The sequence below is a fragment of the Gracilinanus agilis genome, chromosome 2 (genome assembly GCF_016433145.1).
Source record: "Gracilinanus agilis isolate LMUSP501 chromosome 2, AgileGrace, whole genome shotgun sequence".
NCBI lineage: Eukaryota > Metazoa > Chordata > Mammalia > Didelphimorphia > Didelphidae > Gracilinanus > Gracilinanus agilis.
Window position 1 is genome coordinate 431,357,543 of NC_058131.1, and position 23,487 is coordinate 431,381,029.

The 23,487-nt window shown below is 35.0% G+C and overlaps 1 protein-coding gene and 1 pseudogene across 2 annotated transcripts; both read left to right on the plus strand.

The window, feature by feature from the left end:
• The first annotated feature begins 1,658 nt into the window (after nt 1-1,658).
• On the plus strand, nt 1,659-16,343 carry CAMLG (calcium modulating ligand). Of its 2 annotated transcripts, none has more exons than XM_044661919.1 (4): nt 1,659-2,046; nt 4,284-4,744; nt 6,777-6,842; nt 15,167-16,343. In XM_044661919.1, the coding sequence occupies exons 1-4, from the start codon at nt 1,848-1,850 to the stop codon at nt 15,356-15,358; spliced, it is 918 nt and encodes a 305-aa protein (XP_044517854.1). In that variant the 5' UTR covers nt 1,659-1,847; the 3' UTR covers nt 15,359-16,343. The 2 variants fall into 2 exon arrangements, with proteins under 2 accessions (XP_044517854.1, XP_044517855.1); XM_044661920.1 differs by having other exon boundaries at nt 1,659-2,025.
• A 1,426-nt stretch (nt 16,344-17,769) lies between these two features.
• On the plus strand, nt 17,770-17,870 carry LOC123238410 (annotated as a pseudogene).
• The last annotated feature ends 5,617 nt before the right edge of the window (nt 17,871-23,487 follow it).

A 23,487-nucleotide genomic window follows, 5' to 3' on the forward strand; every position in this document is an offset into this window, starting at 1 on the left:
GTAGTGTGGACTTGTGAAAAGGACACAAATGGACTTTGGGATCAGAGCACACATAGGTTTGAATCCTGATTCTGACATGTATTTAGCTATATGATCTGGGGCAAGTCACTTCATTTTATCTGGCTTCAATGATAACATATCCAAAATCTTTTGGCTCTAATGAAAATTAAATTTTGTAGTGTTTTTGCTTGTTTTTAATCTTTTGGTTGTCAATTTTGTATATGACTGAAAATCAATGAAGTCTAAGTTTTTATGTTTGATGCAGCTATTGGGAGAAATTTTTGGAGTTGTAAAGCAACTCATTTGTCTCTTTTAATTTGGAAAGTAGAGAATGTTGTTGCCTCACATCTATAAGCTGAGCCATTGAACTAATCACATGGAAATGAAATGGCCAATCCTAATAGTGTTAGAAGACCATTTATTTACTTCCCCCTGCATTTTGACAATTCATTTAAGTTTTCTGGAACCCAATCCCACAAATTCCATTAACAGAACTACTTTTCTTCCCTTTGTAACTTGGGATTTTATTTTTGATTCTGAAGGCAAAGTGCCACTGGAGTTCATGGAATCTAGGTGCATGAGACAGTCAGACTTGTGTTTTATTAAGCTCACTTTGAGTGGAATATGGACTGAAGTGGAGAAACTTTAGGCAGGGAGACCAACAATAAGGCTATTGTGCAGATGCAAGGGGACAGGACTTACAAAAGGGTAGTGGCAATTATTATGGGGAAAACCAGATAAGTTGACTTAAATATTAAATGTGGGCTCAGTGGGTGGAAAGGAGACAGGAAGGGACAATACCTTTACAAGCCAGGGAACCAGGTTTAACTATAAGGGAATGACCATTGACTGAAATGGCAGTTAAGCCTGACCAACTCCAAATTACCTTACCTAGAGAAACAGTTGAACAATCTTTAAAGACATGAAATGTCTTAGCCCTGGGCAGCTTTCATTGCTGCATAAAAGATTATTATAGTATCAATCTAACTTATGCCAGGGCTCACTTCTGCCATATTATGAGCAGATGCTTTAGGGTTTATATCATTTCTGAGTTCATGAAGGCAGAAATACTAGTGGATACAAGGGTAAATAATTTTATTTAAATTAGATTTTTTTAAAAACTGTGCCATGTAAATGTCGGCCACCTCATTTTTCCTCTTTTAGGCCAAGGTAGCAGAAAGTAATATGACCACAGTCGAAAGCAGCACAGGCTGGTCTTTCATTTCCCAAGGATTTCACTAAAGGGTCTGTGACCTTTCACTGCAGGGTCTGTGACCTCTCGAAGCGCTAGGCCAAGGTTCTTTCTGAGCACCTTATATTGCCCAGCACGGATTCCCGGGTCTTCCCTCAGCCCGCTGAGTCAGTGTCCCGTGTGCCCCTCCTGGAGCATCACAGACTCAGGTTGTTCAGCCCTGGGCACGTCCTTTCTGCTCCAGGCCCATTACTCCATATTATCCCTTGGTTCTAAACCATTAAAAAAAAAATCTGTCCTCTCTCCCCAACTAAACGTAGGGGTAGCTCTGACACATCCCCAATGTTCATGCTAAAACAGAGCCTGCACCAAACATATTGGCACGTCACGAGGTCCGAACACGGGGTAGGGGGAAGGGGCACGAAGCCGCGCCCCCTCGAACGAAAGGCGTTGGACGGATCTATAGTGCGCTTGCGCGCGGGGTTGGGGAGGGGAGGGAAGGGAAGGGGAGGGGCAGCGCCTTCCCTCGGTCCCCGGGTTTGCGCGAGGTTAGGGAAGAATGGGACATGCGCATTCCCGGGGGAGCGGGCCCATTGTGTGAGGGGCATCGGCGCCCAGCTGCCGCATCTCTTGTGTGGCTCGACCTCTGGCCGGGATGGAGCCGTTGACATTCGCTACCGGGGAGGACGGGCCTGGACCCCCTGGGCCTTCGGAGAGCGGGGGCCTGTCTGCCTCCCAACGTCGGGCGGAGTTGAGGCGAAGGAAGCTACTGATGAACTCGGAGCAGCGAATCAATCGGATCATGGGCTTTCACAGGAGCGGGACCTCTGCGGGTGAGAAGCTGGGGCCCCCTGGTAAGTCCAGGGCCCTCGGAAAAAGCCCATGGGGAGGGCCTCAACCTTCCTCGCTGTGGCACCTGGCTTCTTGCTGGACCCTGGGCGTCCTTCCTCCTGTTCCTCCTCTGCTCGGATCCGGCCCCGCCTCCTCTTGCGCCAGTCCCGGGAGGGGAAACACCGAGGGCCCAGCCTTACCCTGCCTTAGCCTTCGAGCGTGGGGACCCCCGGCCTTCTCCTCTTTCACGTCTGTGCTGGGCCTAGAGACTCAGCCTAAATGAAAGTTTTCTTCCCATATCTGCATACCTTTGAAAGATGAAATGCTCCCTTTAGTCTCCCCTAAAGAGGACAGACAGGTGCTTTGCCTATCCCAGCAAGACTGCTTTCCTGGTCACTCCTAAAGGCATTTTCCCTGTTGAGCCCCATCCCCTGGGCAGACTGCCCAACCATGGAGTCTCGTTCCCACTTAGCACTCAGATTTAATTGTATTAGTTCTGACCCGTTCCCCAATGGTCCTCCCCATCCAACCCTTCCTTCTTTCCTTTCTTCCTTCCTTTCCTATCCTCCTTTCTATTTCTTTCTCACCTGTTTTAAAAAAGGATTGTACTTTGCATTTTAAAATTAATAACCAGTGGGCCTGCTGATTGAGGGATAGGGAGGATGGTGCATGGTGGTGGGTTGGAGTAGGGAGGGCTGGTTCTTTGATTTAACTGTTCTCTTCTGCCTAAATAGCTGTCTTAGAGATGTATTACCATCGGTAGGGTCGATTATTTTTAGGTGGTATCTTTGCATTTATGAACTTCCCATTCCTTTTTTTTTTGACCCTATGAAGCAGTGGAGAACAAAGCCTGACATTTATTTTACTTGTTCAGCTCTAGATATTCCAATAAACCTCCTTTACTGCCATATATATACATATATATGATATATATATACACATATATGGTATAAATCTTGGAAGGCATGTTATAATGGCACTTAGCAAAAGAATTATTTTTAATTAAACAGATTACACTTAGAGAAACTATTCCATGTGTTATAACAATGAGTGGTAACTTCGATGTTGAATAAAAGTAAAATGCACACCACTATGTTTAGTGCATTATGCTAGGCCAATGACAAGGCACATATTTAAATAAGACATAGTCCTTGCCCTTTAGCAGCTTATAAGTTAGTAATTTGCAGACCAAATTTAAGGAAAACTACTTTTATTCTACATTTTCTTCTCCCAGGTTGTACTTCCAGTTGCATTGATAAGTGGCCTTTATTACCACTTAAGAAACTGATAACAGATCTGTGTGTATTTTTGTAAACAAGTTGCATTGCTCTGGGTAGATTCAGTTGTAGGAACATAGCCTTACAAATTTTGAGGTAATATGTTTGTAAAATCTATTTATGTGATTTGCATATGCATATATATATGTAGATATGTATGTGTATACACACACACATATTTAGATATTTCTCTGGGAACTGGAAAAATGTAGGAAAGTTGAGCTAATTTCAAATACCCAAAGGCAACAAGGTATAGTGGAAATAACTTTGGACTTAGAGATCTCTGTTAGAATCCCCCCTCCAACACTTACCAACTGTTTGACCATGAGTTAGAGTCTATTAACCTTTCTGAGCTTCAGCTGGATTATATCAAAAATAAAACTAATACTTAAAATACCTCTTGTGGAAATTAAATAAGATAGTTTATATAAAGAACTTTGTAAACTTTAAAGTGGTGTATTAACATCAAGAATAAAAATTTTTCTTGTCACATAATAAAAGCACCCTTTCACATGCATTTGCCCCCCATCTTGAATTACTACTGTTTTTATTTTGCCCATTTTTACTTAGCAAATCCTAAATATCTTTTCAGGTCTTTCTGGTAAAAACAGCATTTTCAAATCTTTTAAGAATGTTTTTAGAGCATATATTTCTGCAGTAGGAGAATTACCTATAAGCAAGTACTGTTTGATTTAGCCACACCCTGTGCAATTTGAAATCTACATTCAATAACCATTTTAAATTTTAGATTAAAAAGGACAGAAATCCCTATCCTACGAAATTCATTTCATCTTCTGGAGGAAAAGATCCTTTTCTGCCTGTTTAGTTTTAATCTTTCATATGGGGATTCATTTTATTGTTATTGTTTGTTTTTGCATTTTTAATATATTTATAGCTCCTTGTCTCAGTGACAAACTCTTTATACATTATTACACATCAGGTTTACCATCATATAACATATATGTTTTATTATTTTTCCCCAGAAGATGAAGTGAACACAGAAGCAAAGCAGCATGACACTGATAAACTGAACTCCCTTGCTGTTCCTTCAGTTTCAAAGCGAGTAGTGCTGGGTGATTCAACTAGCTCAGGAACACTGGAACACCAGGATGGCATTGCCGAGTTCAAGGGAACCCAACTGGTAGATAAAAAGGACCCTTTAATCAATCCACCTGAGAGCAATAATGATGGTAACCTTGAACTCCGTCATCGAAAAAGAGGGGATCTTACAACTGACACTGTCCAGAGAAGCTCCCAGCATGGCTTAGACCAGTATCTTTCCAGATTTGATGAAGCAATGAAATTAAGAAAACAATTGATTAGTGAGAAACCTAGTCAAGAGAATGGAAGTACAGGAGAAGAATTTGATACTTTTCGAATTTTCAGATTGGTGGGCTGTGCTCTTCTTGCCCTTGGAGTTCGGGCTTTTGTATGCAAATATTTGGTAAGAAAAATATACTTAATATAGTAACAATTGCCAGATATTTAAAATTTTTTTAAATAAGGAATATGTTATTTTCAGGGTCCTTTACTAGGTTAATATTACCAACCTTATAATTTTTATGATAAATAAATTAAATTCTCTGTTTGGTGCTCTGGTTAATTAAATATTCTTCCTAATAGTTCATGTGGACTATATAGTAAATCTATTTTTCAAATAATGCATACGTATTGAAACAATATTATACTGAGCACAATTTATTTCTTTTTGATTTATCAGTTATCTTTAGTGTGAAGTGACCAACTGCCTCCAAGAAATTAAATTGACATAATGCTGAATTAAAGTCTATTGTAGTAATTCTATTTTACAGTGAAGGGATATATGCAGAAAAGCTAAAAAATAATGCTGTTTCTTAATGCATTTTTTCTGTACTGGAGAGGATGTGTCTTCAGTGAGAAAGGTATATGATATTTATAAAAATCAAAGATGAAAGTGTATTGTCATAAATGGAAAAAAATTCATATTTTTATTCCCCATGTGACACCAAAACTTAACGAAAAGGAACAAAAAACATTTCCACAACCAGTATGACAACTATTTTCAAAACTTTAGGGTTTATGTAAGGTCATATCTTTTATATTGCTTTCTTAAGAAGTTACATCTGTAATAATTGGAGAACAAGGTTTTCCAAATAAGTGAATTTTCCAGATAACTAAATATACCTTTCAATCACTGTAACTTTTAAAAAACTTTTTTGGGGAACATTTTCTTTGCTTAAATAATTCAGTGTTTTAGTTAGGAACTGTACTGATGAACATAATTTCTGTATTTGGTCCATCTCTCTTTAAAAAAATGAACTTTCCATTTTAGATCCTATAGTTACAGCTGTCGGTTGTTTTGTAGCAAGGAATGACAGTGAGTCAAACTGTAAACAGCATCGAATTTACCTTCCCTCTCCATTATTGTATGTCTGTAATCAAATGGTATTACCTTCAGAAGCTTTTGCAGTACGTATAGCTTTTAGTCATTAAACTAAGTCTACCCAGATTCCTGTGTTTTTAAAGTTTTGACATCTTTTTTTTTTTTAAAGTATTTCTATAATATCCTAACCTCATCTCCTAGTAATCTGCTATGGGGACCTTACTAAAATTATGTCAGAAATAAGAACAGACAGGTACTAAGTGAAGACCTGAAGAACTATTTGTAGATTATGGGAATCTAGATTTTGTGAGGGTTTTTTTTGCATACTTATAAATTCTAATTGAGATTTGAAAAAGGGTTTCCAGGTAACTACATAAAATGTATTTACAACACTTGTCTTTCCTTTCCTCACATTTCACCCCATATAGACAAATAAATAAGTACACATGTGTATGTACACATTTATGTATATTTGAGAAGTATTTATGTATGTGTATGAACATATACACATACGTGTGTTAGGTATATATAAACACATGGACATCTGTATATGTATACATGTGGGAGCGTATGTATGCACATATTTCTATACATATACAAGTGTGTATATACCTCCACATAACTTTTAAGCTATTGTAAGGGAAAATTTCTTTAATTGGAAGTGACAGTCTGTTAAAAAGAAATTGGCTTTTGTCCATATGTTGACTTGAAAAATTTTGTAATGTTATCTGTGATTAAAATTCCTTTGTAATCCTCACCTTTTTTCTATAGTAACGGTATTCTTTAAAACAACCTAAAATTACAGGGTAGCTCATGAATTGAGAGTGAGACTTAGAGGTGAGAGGTCCTAGGCTCAAATCTGGCTTTAGACACTTCCTAGCTGTGTGACTCTGGGCATGTCACTTAACCCCCATTATCTAGCCCTTACTGCTCTTCTGCTTTGGAACCAATACACAGTATTGATTCTAAAATGAAAGATAAGGTTTTAAAAAAATTAAATTAAACATTTTACTCGTGATTTTAAGTTGTATTTTGTAGTTGGTATTAATTTGACTTAATGTGTTTTCTGAATAATTTGTATGCTACCAGCTAATTTTCTCTTTTGTCTTTTCAGTCCATATTTGCTCCATTTCTTACTTTGCAACTTGCATTCATGGGATTATCTAAGTACTTCCCAAAGGTAGGTTCATTCATATCTAAAATGTGGCAAGTCTTCTGATTTTGTTTCTATGAAGGTATATTCAGGTTTTGCTTAGGTTGATTTTAAAAAGCTAATGACACAATATTGTCTAAATCAGGATTTTTAACTTGGGGTCTGGAGAACTTTTAACAAAATATTTTTATAACTATTTCAGCTATTTCAATTGATTTCCTTTGTAATGCTAAGTATTTTATTTCATACATTTAAAAATATTATTCTGAAAGGGGGTCTATAGACTTCACCTGATAATGAAAGGAGTACAAATACAGAAATGTTTAAGAGCTCTGTGAAATGAATTGTGTTCTTCAGCATCAATAATTTAAATTCAGCAAGCATTTTTTAAACACATACAAAGACAAAAATGAAAATGATTCTTGTGTTCAAAGAAATAAAATTCTACTGCTAAGTAGATACTTAGTATCAGTGACTAAAATCATCTCAAAAATAGATTTTCATGCAAGCTTAGACCTAAAGGGGAGAGGAAAAGAATATTTTCTTGCATGAGATTTGGGTACTTTGACTATAGAACATTGAATTTATTGTAGGATATGATCAATATGTCGTTTGATTTTGCTGACTTATTTTTTTTCTCTTTCTTAAAAATAAAAGATAGCTATCTAAGGGGATATAAAACCAAAAGCTGTGAATTAAATTTTTAAATAGTTTTTTTAATCATATTGTGATGACAGTAATAATAAGGCATTGTCAAGGGTTTTCTTGACTCTGTGACTGCAATATATCACCCTTCCTTGAAAAGAAAAGGATGAGACTAATATCAGTTAGGAAAGAGAAGAAAATAAATAAAGTGTTGGAAAACATAATGGGATTGCTTTGTTTGAAAGATAGGATGAGCATGCTTATTTAATAGAACCTTTGTTTTGAACTCTTTGACATTTCATGATTGCTCCTCCTTAATGCAAAACTGCATTTCTGTTTTTCCAAAGGATTTGAAAGGGAGTGTTTATTTTGTAAAACAAAAGTTTGAGCTTTCAAATCAAGATGGCTAAATGAGAATTTAGAAAAGATTTAGACTTACAGTTCTTCCTTTCAAAAGAAAACCATAGAAACAAGAAGGAGAAGAATAACTTTAAACACAATAAAATAAATAGGATTATAAAAGAATTCAGTTCTAGTGAGATACAGTTATCAAAATATGTTTTTTGAAATGCAAATCTACAGATGCCAGGTTAAGAACCTTTAACCGGCTTTTGGTTTTCCCTGCTCTCACAATGTGACCTGCTTTTTTTTCTTTTACAAACATAGGCTTCCACCTACACACCAGATAACATCCTATACATGTCTGCAAAATTCTCCATTTGTAGTCTGTTGCAGGATGCTCTTGCCTACCCAGGTTCCTCTTGTGAAGATGAGATTATTTAGTCCAACCTTTTTATTTTTACCCCTTATATTCTGGCCTTTACACTCTCCCATTGCCTTTTTTTTTTTCTTTTAAATCCTTACCTTCCATCTTAGAATCAATACTGTGTAATGGTTCCAAGGCAGAAGAGCCTTCTCTAGGCCTAACTTTCAATCCACTGAGGCACCCAGCTGCCCCCTCCACCCCCATTGCTTTTTAGTTGATTCTTCCTTTTAGGAAACGTGTATCCCCATAACTCTTATCTTGAATGAAATAAAAACTTGCCAGAAGCATCATTGCTTTAAGAGATGTTGCATAATAATTAACAATATTTCTAAAATTAAAAGAAAACACATTTTTTAAGTTAGAAAAAACATACGGAAAAAAGGGACATCTGGAACCTTTGAGCAACTGACTGTTTTTAAGAATAAGATACATGAAGGGGTTGGCTGGCTCTTTGGATAGAGAGTCAGGAGGGCCTAGATTCAAATGTGTTCTCAAACATCTAGCTTGTGTGACCCTGGATGAGTCATTTAATTCCAGTTGCCTAGTCATTATCATTCTTCTGCCTTGGAAATGATACCTAGTGTTGATTCTAAGAGGGAAGTTAAGGGTTTAAAAAAAATGAGTTACAGGACCCCAGTAGAACAATGACCTGAAGGAGGAAAGATAAACTGTTCATGAAATTGTGATTTGATGTAATAATTATATATAAATAATCATATATATGAAAACAACTTAAATACCAATCAGAAAAGCAGAATAGCAAAAAGATCTAAGATTGACAGAGCTACAGAAGTAGTTTATGACATAGCTAAGATTTTATTCTAAAAATAAAGATTTAATTTCCTGAAAAATATTTGTACCTACCCAAAAACATTCATTTGCTATATTTGTTTATAATGGCAAAAAAAAAAAACACAAAATTAACAATTGAAGAATGACAAAGTAAATTTTCTTTTCTTTTCTTTTTTTTTTTTAAGCCCTTGCCTTCTGCCTTGGAACCAATGTTGGTTCCAAGGCAGAAGAGCCGTAAGGGCTAGGCATTGGGGGTTAAGTTACTTGCCCAGGATCACACAGTTAGGAACTGTCTGAGGCTAGATTTGAACTTAGGACCTCCCATCTCTAGGCCTGGCTCTCAATCCACTGAGCTATCCAGCTGCCCCCGGCAGAATAAATTTTGATCTCAGTTCTGCTAACTACCAGCACAAATCAGAGCCATATTTTCTTTCTCTAAAATGTGAAGATTGAACTAGATCCCATCCAGATTTAAATCTATGATCTTACGGTAAATTAATATGTTAGAATATTTTGGTGCCATAAAAACAATATTAAAAATAAATGCTTTTAAGAAGTGACATAAAGAAAAATTGGCAGAACCATAAATGAAAAAAGAAAACTAAGGTAAAAATAGCAGAACTTCAGGCACTGGAAGGGACTCTCAGCAAATGCATCTCTAAGTTTGTTGCCTGCTGATTTGTTCGGATCTAACCTGTTAAGTGCCAATGGTTTTATATGAAATTTTGTTTCATATTATGTAAATAGAGAAAGTAAAAAGAAAAGAGGTAAGTAGTTTCACTTAAACACTTTTTAAATTGAATTTTGAATGAATTATTAACAGACTAGTGCATTTTATACAATTATATATTCCTTGTTTGGAGTAGGCTACATAAATTGATTATATTTAGTCTTTTGCTTTCAATTTTTTTCTCATTTATGAATTCATTTTTCAGAATTTGGAAGATTTTTGTTTTGTTTATATTGTTAAAATGAATTATAGTGACAGTGCTCATATGAGCAGTATCTTTTTTTAAAAATAAAAAAATCAATATATTTTACTGCTTCCTATTTTCAGTTTTTTATTGAAGAATTGAACATTTGCTCATCTTTGAGCCATCTGCTTAAATCAGTTATAATTGTCATATATACAGAGAGAGAGAATCTTACCGTTAAGATTTTGTTTTGTTTTGTTTTGTTTTTACTAAAAGCTGAATCAAGCCCATCAAGACCCATAGTAATTCATGAGCATTAATTTTTTAAAATTATGATTTGGAGAACAGGAAAAAGAAGGGCAATATCTTTTTCTTTAATCATTATAAAATCACAGTATTACTCCTGGAATGACTTTTAATCAATTTTTCTTGAGTACTGAGTATGTGAAGGCATTGGTAGATAGATTTTTTCCCTATATCCAGCCACCTTGTAAATAATGAGTGGAAAGGTTTATGAAAATTAAATATATCAGTCATAAAGTAGAAAGCATGATGAATTTTCTACCAAGATAAAGATCATCTACTAATCATTGGTATCAGTTTTCTATTAGATCATTTTCTTTGGCAAAAAAAAAATTAGAAGCAATTAAGAGTTATATTGAAATAAAATTTTCCCGAAATAAAAAAGTAAATCATCTCTAAACGTTTAAAAAAAGTTATATTGTTCTTTCTTCCCTCTCTTTTCTGCTCTTATCATCCCTTCTACTCTGAGCAACAGTCCTGTTGTACCTTTGAAGCTTTCGTCTTTCCTATGTTTCTAATCATTCTTATACTGCCTTCTCTTTTAACTTTTGCAAATCTTCCCCAAAATTAAGTCCTTGATGCTTAGCTCTTTCTAAATTGCCCAGCTAGAAATCTCATCCACCACTTTCTCATGATCTGAACCTTTCTATATAGACTGGTCATATCTGTATCTTCAGTCCTGATATTCTCGGTTTTCGATCTATTTCTTGGATATTTCCACTCAGGTTAGTTTTCAGCTCACATTTGTCTTAAAACCTAACTTATAGTCAGATATTTAAATGTATTCATTATGTTGAATATTTCCTCTAATACAAGTTTGAATTTATCCATCCTTTTCTATCCTGTATGAATCTTATCCATATTCTCTTATAATATTGGAAGCCTTCCTTCCTTTCTCTAAACATCAAGAGTATACTAATAGAGCACTTGAACTATCTACCTATCATTTGTATACCCACAATTAGTCCATCTACTCTTCGTAGCATATATTTCTACTCTGATGACAAATTTTATGCCTGTTTTTCAGAGTTCATCAATGGTTGTATGTCGTAGCCTACTCATACATACTATATACTTCTCAATTGTCTTCTGAATGATGTACCTTTTCAGTACTTAGAAATCTTTGTTCTATGTCTGGCCTGGCAGTAAAACAAAACCAATAGAATAATGATGTTAAAAAGAATGGGCCTTCATTTCTGGGAAAATATTAGGGTCATTAAGGAAAGTTTGCAATTTGCTAAAGGCAATCCAGCAGCCTCTTCTCGTGTTTAATTCTGGACTTAATTCATTGTCTAGTTGTATTTTTTGCCCCATATATGATATACTGGTGGATGAGGTCTATAGATTCTCCATCTTCCAAACCAAACTTGGGAAAAACATTTTTCATCTATTTGATCTTTCTTATGTTGAAAAGTCATTATTTTGAGTTTGGATATCTTCTGTCATGTTCCAGAAAAAATCCATAACTACTCAAAAGTTTAGATGGGGCACTGGACTTGGGATCAGGGAGATTTAAGTTCAAATCCTGCCTTATTAGCTGTGGTGCTGAACAATCTCTTAGCCTCTTTCATCTTCAGTTTTCTCATATGTAAAATGGGGATAATAATAGCTCCTATCTCACAGGTTGTTAGGAAGATCAAATAATATTTTATACATTTTATTGACACACACATGTAATACAATGCTTTGTAAATCTTTAAGTGATATATTTATATGTGTTACATATATGTATATATAAATATTAGTTGATTCTATAAGGTTATAGGGCTTGATGCAATCACTACGGTGTTTTCTGCAGAAAGGAGTATCTGAAAGATGCTCACCATTCTTAAGGAGTTCCTCATTAATTTTGGTTCTGGACTGGATCACCTTTTTGGAAGAGCCTTTAAATTGGCATTTTGCTTTTTTTTTCCCATAATAAACAGTAAAGGTTTATCTCTAAATCTTTGTTGATTGAAAAGTGGAAAAAATATGGCCCAATGTAGAATTCTTTTTAAAACTTTCTGATTTCTACTCGCCCTTTTATCAAAGGTATCTCCTATGCATGAGAAAGTAGGCATATAAAGTCACTAGTAGTTCATGTTCTTTCTGTCACTTTTTAAAAATATTAATAAAGCCTAGGATTTTCCCCCTCATGCCTTTAGCATCTTTCCCTTCCTCAGATACCTGTGAATCAAACCCTCAAAATTTGTTATCTCTAAAAGGACTCTTATTTTAATATACATGATCCAATTTTGCTGCCTTTCCCATCTTTATTCTCAAATGCCTCCTCAGGAAGTAGATTTGGGACTATAATTCCAAGTGTGGTGATCTTGGTAGTGAAAAGTTTATTATATAAAAGTATTTATAGATATGTTCTGTTTTTCTTCAGTTTTTTTACCTTCCATATTCATCTTTAAATGTGTTCAGGATGACTTATTTACCATCTATTATTGTCATTTATTATTTATTTATCTTGCCAAACTTTCTCTAAATGGTTTTAACCTAAATTAAGCTTTACTAGTAATTATCATCATCATCTCTGGTAAGATTTTGCAAAAAAGTTTACATTTTAAACTTATGTTGCCTCCAGCTACCATCTTGCATTGCTTGTCAAGTAAGGAAAATGTTAGCTGCCTAACTTGGCTTCTTAATTTTTTTTTTATCTCCTTGTTATAAAAGCTGATTGATATCTGTTAAACTCCTATATGAAATTATAATTGTTATTAATCTATTTTTTGTTGTCCATTACCCATTTTCATTATCAGTTTCCTGTTTAAATGGTTCAGTTGAGTTCTTTAAATTTGCATTCCTATTTTCATCTCACTATGATTCTTCTAGTGTTTTGCTAATTCTGATCTTTGCTCTAAAATCAGGTTGGACAGCTGATTTATAGGTGATTCTCATACCAATATTGAGAATTTTCCTACTGGTTAAAATATCAATTTGACTTTTGCTAGCTGATGATCACTGGGTCCATAAACTTCTTTTCTTGGGGAAAGCAAAGTCTTTGGCTTTTCTCATTCCTTTTTTCTGATCCATGCTTTCCAGTATATTTCTCATTCTCATTTGCACCTTTTGAAGTCACAGAAGATATTCAGTTCAAAAGTACCAATTGATATAATACTTGGAGGGTCAAAGTCTTTCTAGAAATTCTATGTCTTCACCCTTTTCATAAATGTTGGTGAATAAGGTACAATTATTTCGATAGTTGTATTTTTTGCAAGTTCCTAAGCATTGCAATACAAGATAACCAAATGCAATAAAATCAACTCCAGCTAGTTTCTTTCTTCACTTCTCTATAGCGTGATCCTTGTGATCCACCTTTCATTTAGATTCAACTTCTTTCTAATGGTTTCATTTATATAGATTATCTTGGGTCAATATTGTAATGATTTGGATCTTTCAGCAGTATACTCACTTGTGAACAATTGAATAATGATCTTACAGTTGGAGGCCCAGCTGCCAAATTGAAGTCTGTGGATGATTCAAAATGATTCTTGTCACCTTTTCTTGCCATTCTGCCTTTATTACTGCAGAAGTAGATAGGTGATAAACAGAACTAAGGCACTTATATTCTTCCCAAAACTCCCCTGCCAGCATTCTTTTTCCCTATTCCCTATAACCATTTGCCTACTCAGGCAGATTTTTAAAAAACCATTACTTTCTGTCTTAGAATCAATACTAAGTATCAGTTCCAAGGCAAAAGAGTAGTAAGGAGTAGGCAATTGGAGTCAAGTTATTCACCAGGGTCACACAGTAAGAAAGTGTCTGCCACCAGTTTTGAAGCTAGGGCTTCCTATCTTCAGGCCTGGCTCTCTACCCACTGGGCCACCTAGCTGATTGTACTAAATCAGATTTGAAATTTCATTTGCCTTTGATTTTCCCTATAGTCCCTCATCACTATGGCAGTCACCAAAGTTCAGTTAATTTTCTCCTTTCCTAGTTGTGTGACTGGACAGTTCATCCATTTTAAGTTTATTCATCTGTAAATGCAGATAAATAAATTACCATTGCATTGTAATCCAATAATCATTTATTAAGCTCCTATTGTACTTAAAAGTTACCAAAGGTATAAATGCAATAGGAAAAAGTCTCTAATCTTGAGGAACTTAATTCAACTAGGAGGATATAAAATGTAATCAGAAAGCTTATACATAATCATTCAGGAGGAAGGGAGAGAACAGTAATATCAGCTAGAATACACAGGAAAGGCTTCTTTGGGGAAGTTCTATTTGAACTAAAACTTAAGGGAAGCTAGTGTTTTAAAGGGGGGGGAATAAGAGGATTCATTGTAGACAGAAGAGTATTACCTTTTCAAAGGCACAAAGGCAGAAAATAGAATACCAAATATAGGCAACAGTAATTAAGTCAATTTGTCTGGAATGTAGAATGTGTAGAGGGAAGTAATATACTTTAAAATATCATCATGAGGCTCAAATGGGAATGTTTATATATGTATATATGTGTATATTTATATATGAAGGACTATGTAAACATTCACAGTTGGGATTTTTTGGTATGTAAAACATATGGCACAGTGTCCACCTTACCCATAACAGGTGCTCAGTAAACATCTGTTGATTTGATTTTCTGTCTATTAATGCTACAAAACTAAAATAGCTGTTTGCTATAGACATCTTTAAAAAACAATACCACGGGGGGCAGCTGGGTAGCTCAGTGGAGTGAGAGTCAGGCCTAGAGACAGGAGGTCCTAGGTTCAAACCCGGCCTCAGCCACTTCCCAGCTTTGTGACCCTGGGCAAGTCACTTGACCCCTATTGCCCACCCTTACCACTCTTCCACCTATGAGACAATACACCAAAAATTAAGGGTTAAAAAAAAAACACACAAAAAAAAACAATACCACGACTGAACTGTTTTCACAGGACTTATATCATTTGCTGAAAATTGTGCTTACATGTATTTATCCCTGCTTTTCTTTTTGTTTAGAGTGAAAAGAAGGTGAAGACGACAGTACTAACTGCTGCTCTTTTATTATCTGGAATCCCAGCTGAAGTAATCAGTCGTTCCATGGATACCTATAGCAAAATGGGAGATGTTTTCACAGACCTTTGTGTCTACTTTTTCACTTTCATTTTCTGCCATGAACTGCTTGTTTTTTGGGGCTCTGAAGTTCCATGAAAGCTGTAGAACCCAAAAGAATATCTTATAAAAGCCAGTTTTCTGTTCTCTACTAGTCTAAGAGAAAGGAACCAGTTTATACTTTTATAGCACTCTTATTTGATAGGAGTTGTAAAACCACTGGATTATGAATGGAATGGCAAAGTCCCCAGTTTAAAAGTTTTGTGGTTGTACTAGTCCTGATGTGAAGAATAGAGCACAAGTGTCATTCATTGATTTCTTATTCAATTAGAAGGTGCATTTGTTGCCCTTGCCTACATTCCTTTTGGGTTGTATTCTTTCTTTTTTGGTCTGTGATAACATAACTAAGGTCTTTGTGCTCTTTGCAGAACTGTTAAATATTGTCTTAGCCCTTGCTAAGAACTACTTCTGGTATTTGTTTTTCCTTTCCTTCTCTTAAAATAAATGAGTCCATCTTCTACATAAAATTAAATTAACTGTGTTTTCTAACCTTCTTATATACAATGTAACATCTACAATGTAACATCTAATAATTGATAGAAGTAAATAGTAGCCAATTTCCTAATTTTCCTCTTTGAAAACACTTCCTTATTCTCAGTCTAGCTCCTAGTAGTTAATCAAATAAAGGACTCCATTTGTACAAATAAAACTGGAAGAGGCTTGGGAAATTATCTGTTCTGTTTCTGCTGTTTAATTGGAAAATGTTTTATTTTGAATTATCAAGAAATATGGCATTCTAAATCAACTTTCATTCTTGTTGGTTTAGTCTTAAACTATCATTTTCATTCAGTTGAGGTGAAAAATGATTTCTACTTGACAACTTATTGGCTCAGATCTGCAACCCAAAAGCAGAGAAAAGTATATACATTTTAACTGATTTGATAAATTTCCACATTTGGGGCAGATTGGCTTTCTTTAAAAGAGTCTGTAAAACATGAAAAAAAAACTACTAATAATATTTCCGTAGAGATTTTTGTGTGGTTTGTTCATTATAAATATTCATTAAATTCAATAGTTTTTATGTTTACTTAAATCCAAAACCTTTTTTTTCTTTTCCAATTTTTTTTGCCTCATAAACCCTAAATAAAGTTAATGGAAATAGTAGGACCATTTTTTTGCTTTCTGTCCTTTGCCACAACTTGGTTCCAGCTCCTGACTCTTCTTTCTAGGAACCTTGAGCATTGTCTCAAAACCCCAACCTCGATCACCTGAGGCTATCTTAAGTCCTTACAGCTACCAGCCTTGCCAGAAACTCCATGCCATTCTGCCAATTCTGCTCTATTCAGGGGTCACATGGGGCAAATATAAGGAGTTTCTTTTTCTTGGAACCCAGTTAAAATATTTGTAGTTCTCCTTGAAACTCTCAATTCTAGTTTTCTCTGTCATTCTGCCACACCATTCCTCCTTTATAAAGGAGCTCATAATAATGACTATCAATAAACTATCAATAATCAATGCACAAAATTTATATTCAAGAAATGAGCACTGAAAAGTAAGAATTTATTGGAAACTAAACATAATTCAATCCCAAAAGATTGGTGAGTCAACAAAATATAGAATCAGTAATTTCCTCAAAATGACTAGAATGAGAGAGCATATCAAAATTTGTGAGATGTAGCAGTCCTTAGGGATAAACATATATTTTTAAACACTTCATCAAAATAATTAAAGAAATGATCAGTGAATTGAATATGCAACTAAAATATGGAAGAAAACAAAACAACATCAAATACCAAAATAGAAATCCTAAAACTCAAAAAAGAAATAAAGTTAAAGGAGCACCACTAAATAAATAAAAGGCCTCTTTTTTGATGGAAGGAAACAATAAAATACACAAACCACTACCTAATTTTAAGAAATGAAGGAGGCAGCTGGGTGGATCAGTGGATTGAGAGCGAGGCCTAGAAGACAGGAGGTCTTAGGTTCAGATGTGGAATCAGATACTTCTTAACTGTGTGACCCTGGGCAAGTCACTTAACCCCCAATGTCTAGCCCTTACCACTCTTCTGCCTTAGAATCAATACACAATATTGATTCTAAGACAGAAGGTAAGAGTTTTAAAAAAATGAAAAAAGATTCATAAGGAAAATGATTAGAAACTTTTGCCCAACTATAGTAAAGTCAGTCTAATGGGAAATAAGTATTTACAAAAATATAAATGACTAGAGAACCTAATCTCTGAAAAAAAATTTTTTGAGCAAGTCATAAATGTACTCCAAAATAAAAAAAGACATGTTGGACCAAATTTCTTTGCAAGAAAATTCTATCAAATATTTAAAGAACAGTTCCAATAAATAAAATTTTGTAAAAACAGTGGATCCTACCAAGTTTCTTCTCTGATAGAAATGTGGCCTGGATACCTAAACCAGGAAGAAAAAAAAACAAAACCAAAGGCCAATATCCTTATTGAATATGGAGGCAAAAATTTGAAATAAAATAGCAAAGCATGCTTGCTTTGGCAGCACATATACTAAAATTTGAATGATAAAAAGAAGATTAGCATAGCCCTGATGCAGATGACTCACAAGTTCATGAAGCTCCATATTTTTATTTATGGCTAATGGGCTATAAAAAGAATTCATATCTTTTGATTCAGTAATACTGCTACTAGGTCTGTATCCCAAAGAGATTTTAAAAATGGGAAAGGACCAAAAATATTTATGGTTGCTCTTGTGTGGCAAAGAATTGGAAACTAAAGGGATATCCATAAATTGGGTAATGGCTGAACATGTTTTGGCATATGATGGCAATGGAATAGTGCTATAAGGAATGATTAAAAGGATGATTTCAGAAAGAGCTAGAAAGACCTACGTGAACTGATAGAGTGAAATAAGCAGAACAAGGAGACTATTGTGCACAGTAATTGAAATATTGTGGAACAATCAAATGTGATAGACTTTGCTACTAACAACAATACAATGATCCAGGCCAATTCTGAGGGATTTATGAAAGAGAATGCTATCCACCTCCAGAGAAAGAACTGTTGGAGTAAAACAGTCGATGAAAACTTTTGATTTATTCCTTTTTGGGTGGCAGTATATGTTTTGGGATTTTAGTTTTATAAGATTATTCACTTACAAAATGAATAATATAGAAATATGTTTTGTGTAGTAATAACCCAGATTGAATTGCTTGTCAGCTCCAGGAGGGAGAAGGGACTAAGGAAAGGAGACAATATGGATCATATAACTTTGGAAAGCTTATGTGGAAATTTATTTAAATACAAAATCCAAATAAAGAAATAGCAAAGAGGCCACAACATATTAAGAAAATTATGGACATAATAGACTATTAATAACAAAGAATAAAAAGGCACATGTTTATGTCAATAGATGCAAGAAAAAGTCTTTGATGAAATGAACACATTTATGTTAAAATAAATGGTTCTTGTTCTTTCCTTAAATGGTAAATAGTATATAAATAATGAGGGTGGTTTCAGGGAGACCTGGTAAGACTTGTATGGATTGTCACTGAGTAAAATGAGCAGAACTAGAATAACTTATACAATAACAAAAACGTTGAAGAGAGAAATTTTGAAATACTAATCATCAGCACAATAGCCCTAATTCTAGAAGACTTAAGAAGAAGGAATAAAGGAAATTATTATAACCTTTTGTCCAACTACATTCCAATAAAAAACAAGGACAAAGGAAATGGATGTTACCATCTGTTATTAAAAAAAATAGTAAATAATCTGAGTAGGTGGGTGTGAGGAAGGATAAAGGGGAATAGGGGATTATAAGGTGATTGGTTACCATCTGATAGAGTGGTGATGAATTTTAAGTGCAGATCGAAATGTGTTTTTGGAGGTTGTTTTTTGGACAAGTCCATTGCAGGAATTTGTTTAGCTTTATGTTTGTAATGGGTTTGTTTTTCTTGCCTCTTTGGTGTTGATTGAGGGGAGCATGGGAGGGAGAGAATGAATCTTTATGAAAATAAAATTGAGTTTTAAAAAATAATATATATCTAAACCCATATACAATGGGGTAAAACTGGAGACTTTAGGGGTAGCTAGGGGCTCTGACTAAAGAGCCAGGCCTGGAAATGGGAGGTCCTGGGTTCAAATATGACCTCAGATGCTTCTTAACTGTATGACTGTGAAAGTCACTTAACCCCCATTACCTATTCCTTACCACTCTTCTGCCTTAGAACCGATAACTAGTATTGATTCTAGATAGAAGGTAAGGATTTAAAAAAAAAAAAAAACTTTCCATTAAGATCTGTGTTAGGGGGCAACTGGGTAGCTCAGTAGATTGAGAGCCAGGGAGGTCCTAGGTTCAAATCTGTCCTCAGACACTTCCCAGCTGTGTGACCCTGGGCAAGTCACTTGACCCCCATTGCCCACCCTTTTACCACTCTTCCACCTATGAGCCAATACACAGAAGTTAAGGGTTTAAAAAAAAAATCTGTGTTAAAACAAGGATGTTCATTATCATAACTAATATTTGACATAGTACTAGAAATGCTACACATAGTAATAAGACAAAGATTGAAAGAATAGATATAGGCCAAGGAACCATCAATACTTTTTGCAGATGATATGATGGTATATGTAGAGAAACTTAGTCATCTAAAAAAATTAATGAAAAACAACTTGCAAAATTGTAGGACTTAGAGTAAATGCACATAAATCATAAGCATTTTGGATTACCAACAAAACTCAGCAAGAAGGGATAGAGAAATCAGTTTGCCTAATATGATAGAAAAGAAAAATAATAAATGCTGGAGGGAATATGGAAGATTTGAGACACTAATGCATTGTTGATGGACTTATGAACTGATCCAACCATTTTGTTTACTAATTTATAATATTTTTCCATGGTTACATGATTCTTGTTCCTTCTCTCCCCATCTCCCATCCCTGTCCCATAGCCAGCATGCAATTCCACTGGATTTTATATGTGTTACTGATCAAGACCTATTTCCATATTATTGATATTTGCACTAGGGTGCTCATTTTGAGTCAATATCCCCAATCATATCCCCATCAACCCATGTGTTCAAGCAGTTGTTTTTCTTCTGTGTTTCTCCTCCCACAGTTCTTCCTCTGAATGTGGCTAGTTTTCTTTCTTATAAATCCCTCAGCCTTGCTCTGGATTCTTGCATTGCTGCTAGTAGAGAAGTCCATTACATTCGATTTTACCACAGTGTACCAGTCTCTGTGTACAATGTTCTCCTGGTTCTGCTCCTTTCACTCTGCATCAATTCCTGGAGATCATTCCATGATCCAACCATTCTGAAGATCAATTTGCAACTGTGCCCAAAGGACTATAAAACTGTGCATACCCTTTGATGCAGTAGTACCACTATTAGGTCTGTACCTTGTCAACAGGCTTCCTTCTTACTCTTTACTTTGGCTCACGTTACCATGTAAGAAGGAAGCCTGTTGGATCATGGGAAATGTAGTTTTCAAGTCCCCTAAGCATCCACAGGAAGTTTATATCATATATCTAAATATTAAAGCTTAATGAACCCCAAAGAACCCCCAAATTCCAATAACAACCCCCAAAGAGATTTTTAAAAGGGGAAAGGATCTGTTTATTCAGAAATATTTCTAGCAGCTCTTTTTGTGTGGCAAAAAAATTAGAAACTGAGGTAATGTCCATCAATTGGGGAATATTTAAATAAGTTATGGCATATGATTGCAATGGAATACTACTTTAAGAAATGATGATAAGGGTGATTTCATAAAAAACTGGAAAGACCTATATGTAGTAATTTAAGATGAAGTGAGCCCAACCAAGAGATTATTGTAAACAGTTACAGCAATATTACATGATGAATATTTATGAATGACTTAGCTATTCCTAGCAATACAGTGATCCAAGGAAATCTTCAAAGACTCATGATGAAAAATTCCATTCACCTTCAGAGAAAGAACTGATGGAATCTGAATGCAGATGGAGATATATTATATTTCACTTTATTTCTTTGCTTTTGTCTTTTTAAGTCCTCTTTCACAAAATGACTAATGCAGAAAGATGTTTCACACTATTAATACATGTAAAACATATATCAGATTGCTTTTCATCTCCCAGGGAAGGGGTAGAGGAAGGAGAGGAGGATGAGAATTTGACTTGAACTTTTTTTTAAAAGGGTAAAAATTGTTTTTTCATGTACTTTAGAAATCGTTTAAATTTTTTTTTTAACTTTTTAAACCCTTAACTTCTGTGTATTGACTTAGAGGTGGAAGATTAGTAAGGGTAGGCAGTGGGGGTCAAGTGACTTGCCCAGGATCACACAGCTGGGAAGTGTCTGAGGCCGGATTTGAACCTAGGACCTCCCGTCTCTAGGCCTGGCTCTCAATCCACTGAGCTACCCAGCTGCCCCCGTTTAAATTTTTAAAAAGACTAGGGAACACACCAATGCAACTACCAACAATTTGGAAATAGGTCTTGATCAAGGACACATGACAAAACCAGTGCAAATGTGCATTGGCCATGGGTGGGGGGAGTGCGGGGGGTGAAGGGGAAAGTAGGAGCATGAATCATGTAAACATGTTAAAAATGAATATTAATAAATGTTTAAATTTTAAAAAAAAGTAGCCATGTCAGCCTTATCCAGAAAAAAAAAAGTTGAGAAGGTAGAGTTCCTTTTGTGACTTAATAAACGGTCTTTGATAGGTATTGGGGGCAATGTTATATATATATATATATTATAAGTTGGCCAGTCTTCAGAGAATGAGGATCTCTAAACTTAACTGGTCAAGTCCATGGACCACTGACTTAGACTCTATCTTTAGGATTATACTAAACGACTTTCCATGTCAGTAAGATCTTCTGGAGTATGAACTCTTCGCTTCTAGCCTTTCATTACCATAATGACTTATGGAATTGATGTACTGTATGATGTGATAAGTTGACAAAGTCATCTACACTGAGATATAATTAATCAAAGGCAAATTTGCAAAGATATAAACAGAGGTTTTGGATGAAGAAATCAAAACTTCATACAATTATATGAAAAAAATGCTTTAAATCATTCCTGATTAAGGAAATGTGCATCAAAACATTGATACGTTGTTGGTGGAACTGTGAATTGATCCAACCATTTTGGGGTGCAATCTGGAATTATACTCAAAAAAAAAAGACTAGAGAAACTAAAATAACTACAGAATATATAAAATATTTGGTAGTCTACCTACCTAGACATGGGAACTATATGAATATGAATATATAAAATGCAGAAATACAGTCTTAAATAAGTAAAAAAGTTAGTTATCCACAAAGACCAAGCCCACATTATGAAAATGATATTGCCAAAATCGACTTATTCTATGACATTTCCAAAATACCAAAGCATTCTTTCACTGAGTTCGAAACATTGGTACTCACCTAAAGGAACAAAAAGTAAAAAATCTCAAGGGAAATAATGAAAAAAGGGAGGAAAGAAGGGTCCCTGGTAATATCAGATATTAAACTACACAACAAAGCAATAATCATCAAAACTATTGTTTCTAGTTAAAAAATAGGTTTTGTGATTCATGGAACATGAATCTTTGATCCAGCCATACCACTGCTGGGTTTGTACCCCAAAGAGATAATAAGGGAAAAAACTTGTACAAAAATATTCATAGCTGCGCTCTTTGTGGTGGCAAAAATTGGGAAAATGAGGGGGTGTCCATCGATTGGGGAATGGCTGAATAAATTGTGGTATATGTTGGTGATGGAATATTTTTGTGCTGAAAGAAATAAAGAAATGGAGGAATTCCATGTGAACTGGAATGACCTCCAGGAATTGATGCAGAGCAGCAAAAGGAGCAGAACCAGGAGAACATTGTACACAAAGACTAAGATATTATGGCACAAACTAATGTAATAGACTTTTCTATCAGTAACAATGCAATGAACCAGGACAATCCAGAGGAACTTAGGAGAAAGAACACTATCCACATCCAGAAAAAGAACTGTGGAACCAGAAATGCATTAGAAAAATATATGTTTGACCAGGTAGTGCAAATGGGACGTGATTAGGTTTTTGATGTTAAAGAATCACTCTACTGCAGATATGAAAAACATGGAAATAGGTTTTGAACAATGATACATGTATAACCCAGTGGAATTGCTTGTCGACTTTGGGAGGTGGGAGGAGAAAGCAGGGGTGGTAGTGGACCATGAATCATGTATCCATGGAAAAATATTCTAAATTATAAATTAATTTAAAAATTT

Coding starts and splice junctions, on each gene's coding strand:
- CAMLG (XM_044661919.1), top strand. CDS start 1,848: ATGGAGCCGTTGACATTCGCTACCGGGGAGGACGGGCCTGGACCCCCT. Junction 2,047..4,283: donor TGAGAAGCTGGGGCCCCCTG/GTAAGTCCAGGG, acceptor ATTTTTCCCCAG/AAGATGAAGTGAACACAGAA. Junction 6,843..15,166: donor TATCTAAGTACTTCCCAAAG/GTAGGTTCATTC, acceptor CTTTTTGTTTAG/AGTGAAAAGAAGGTGAAGAC.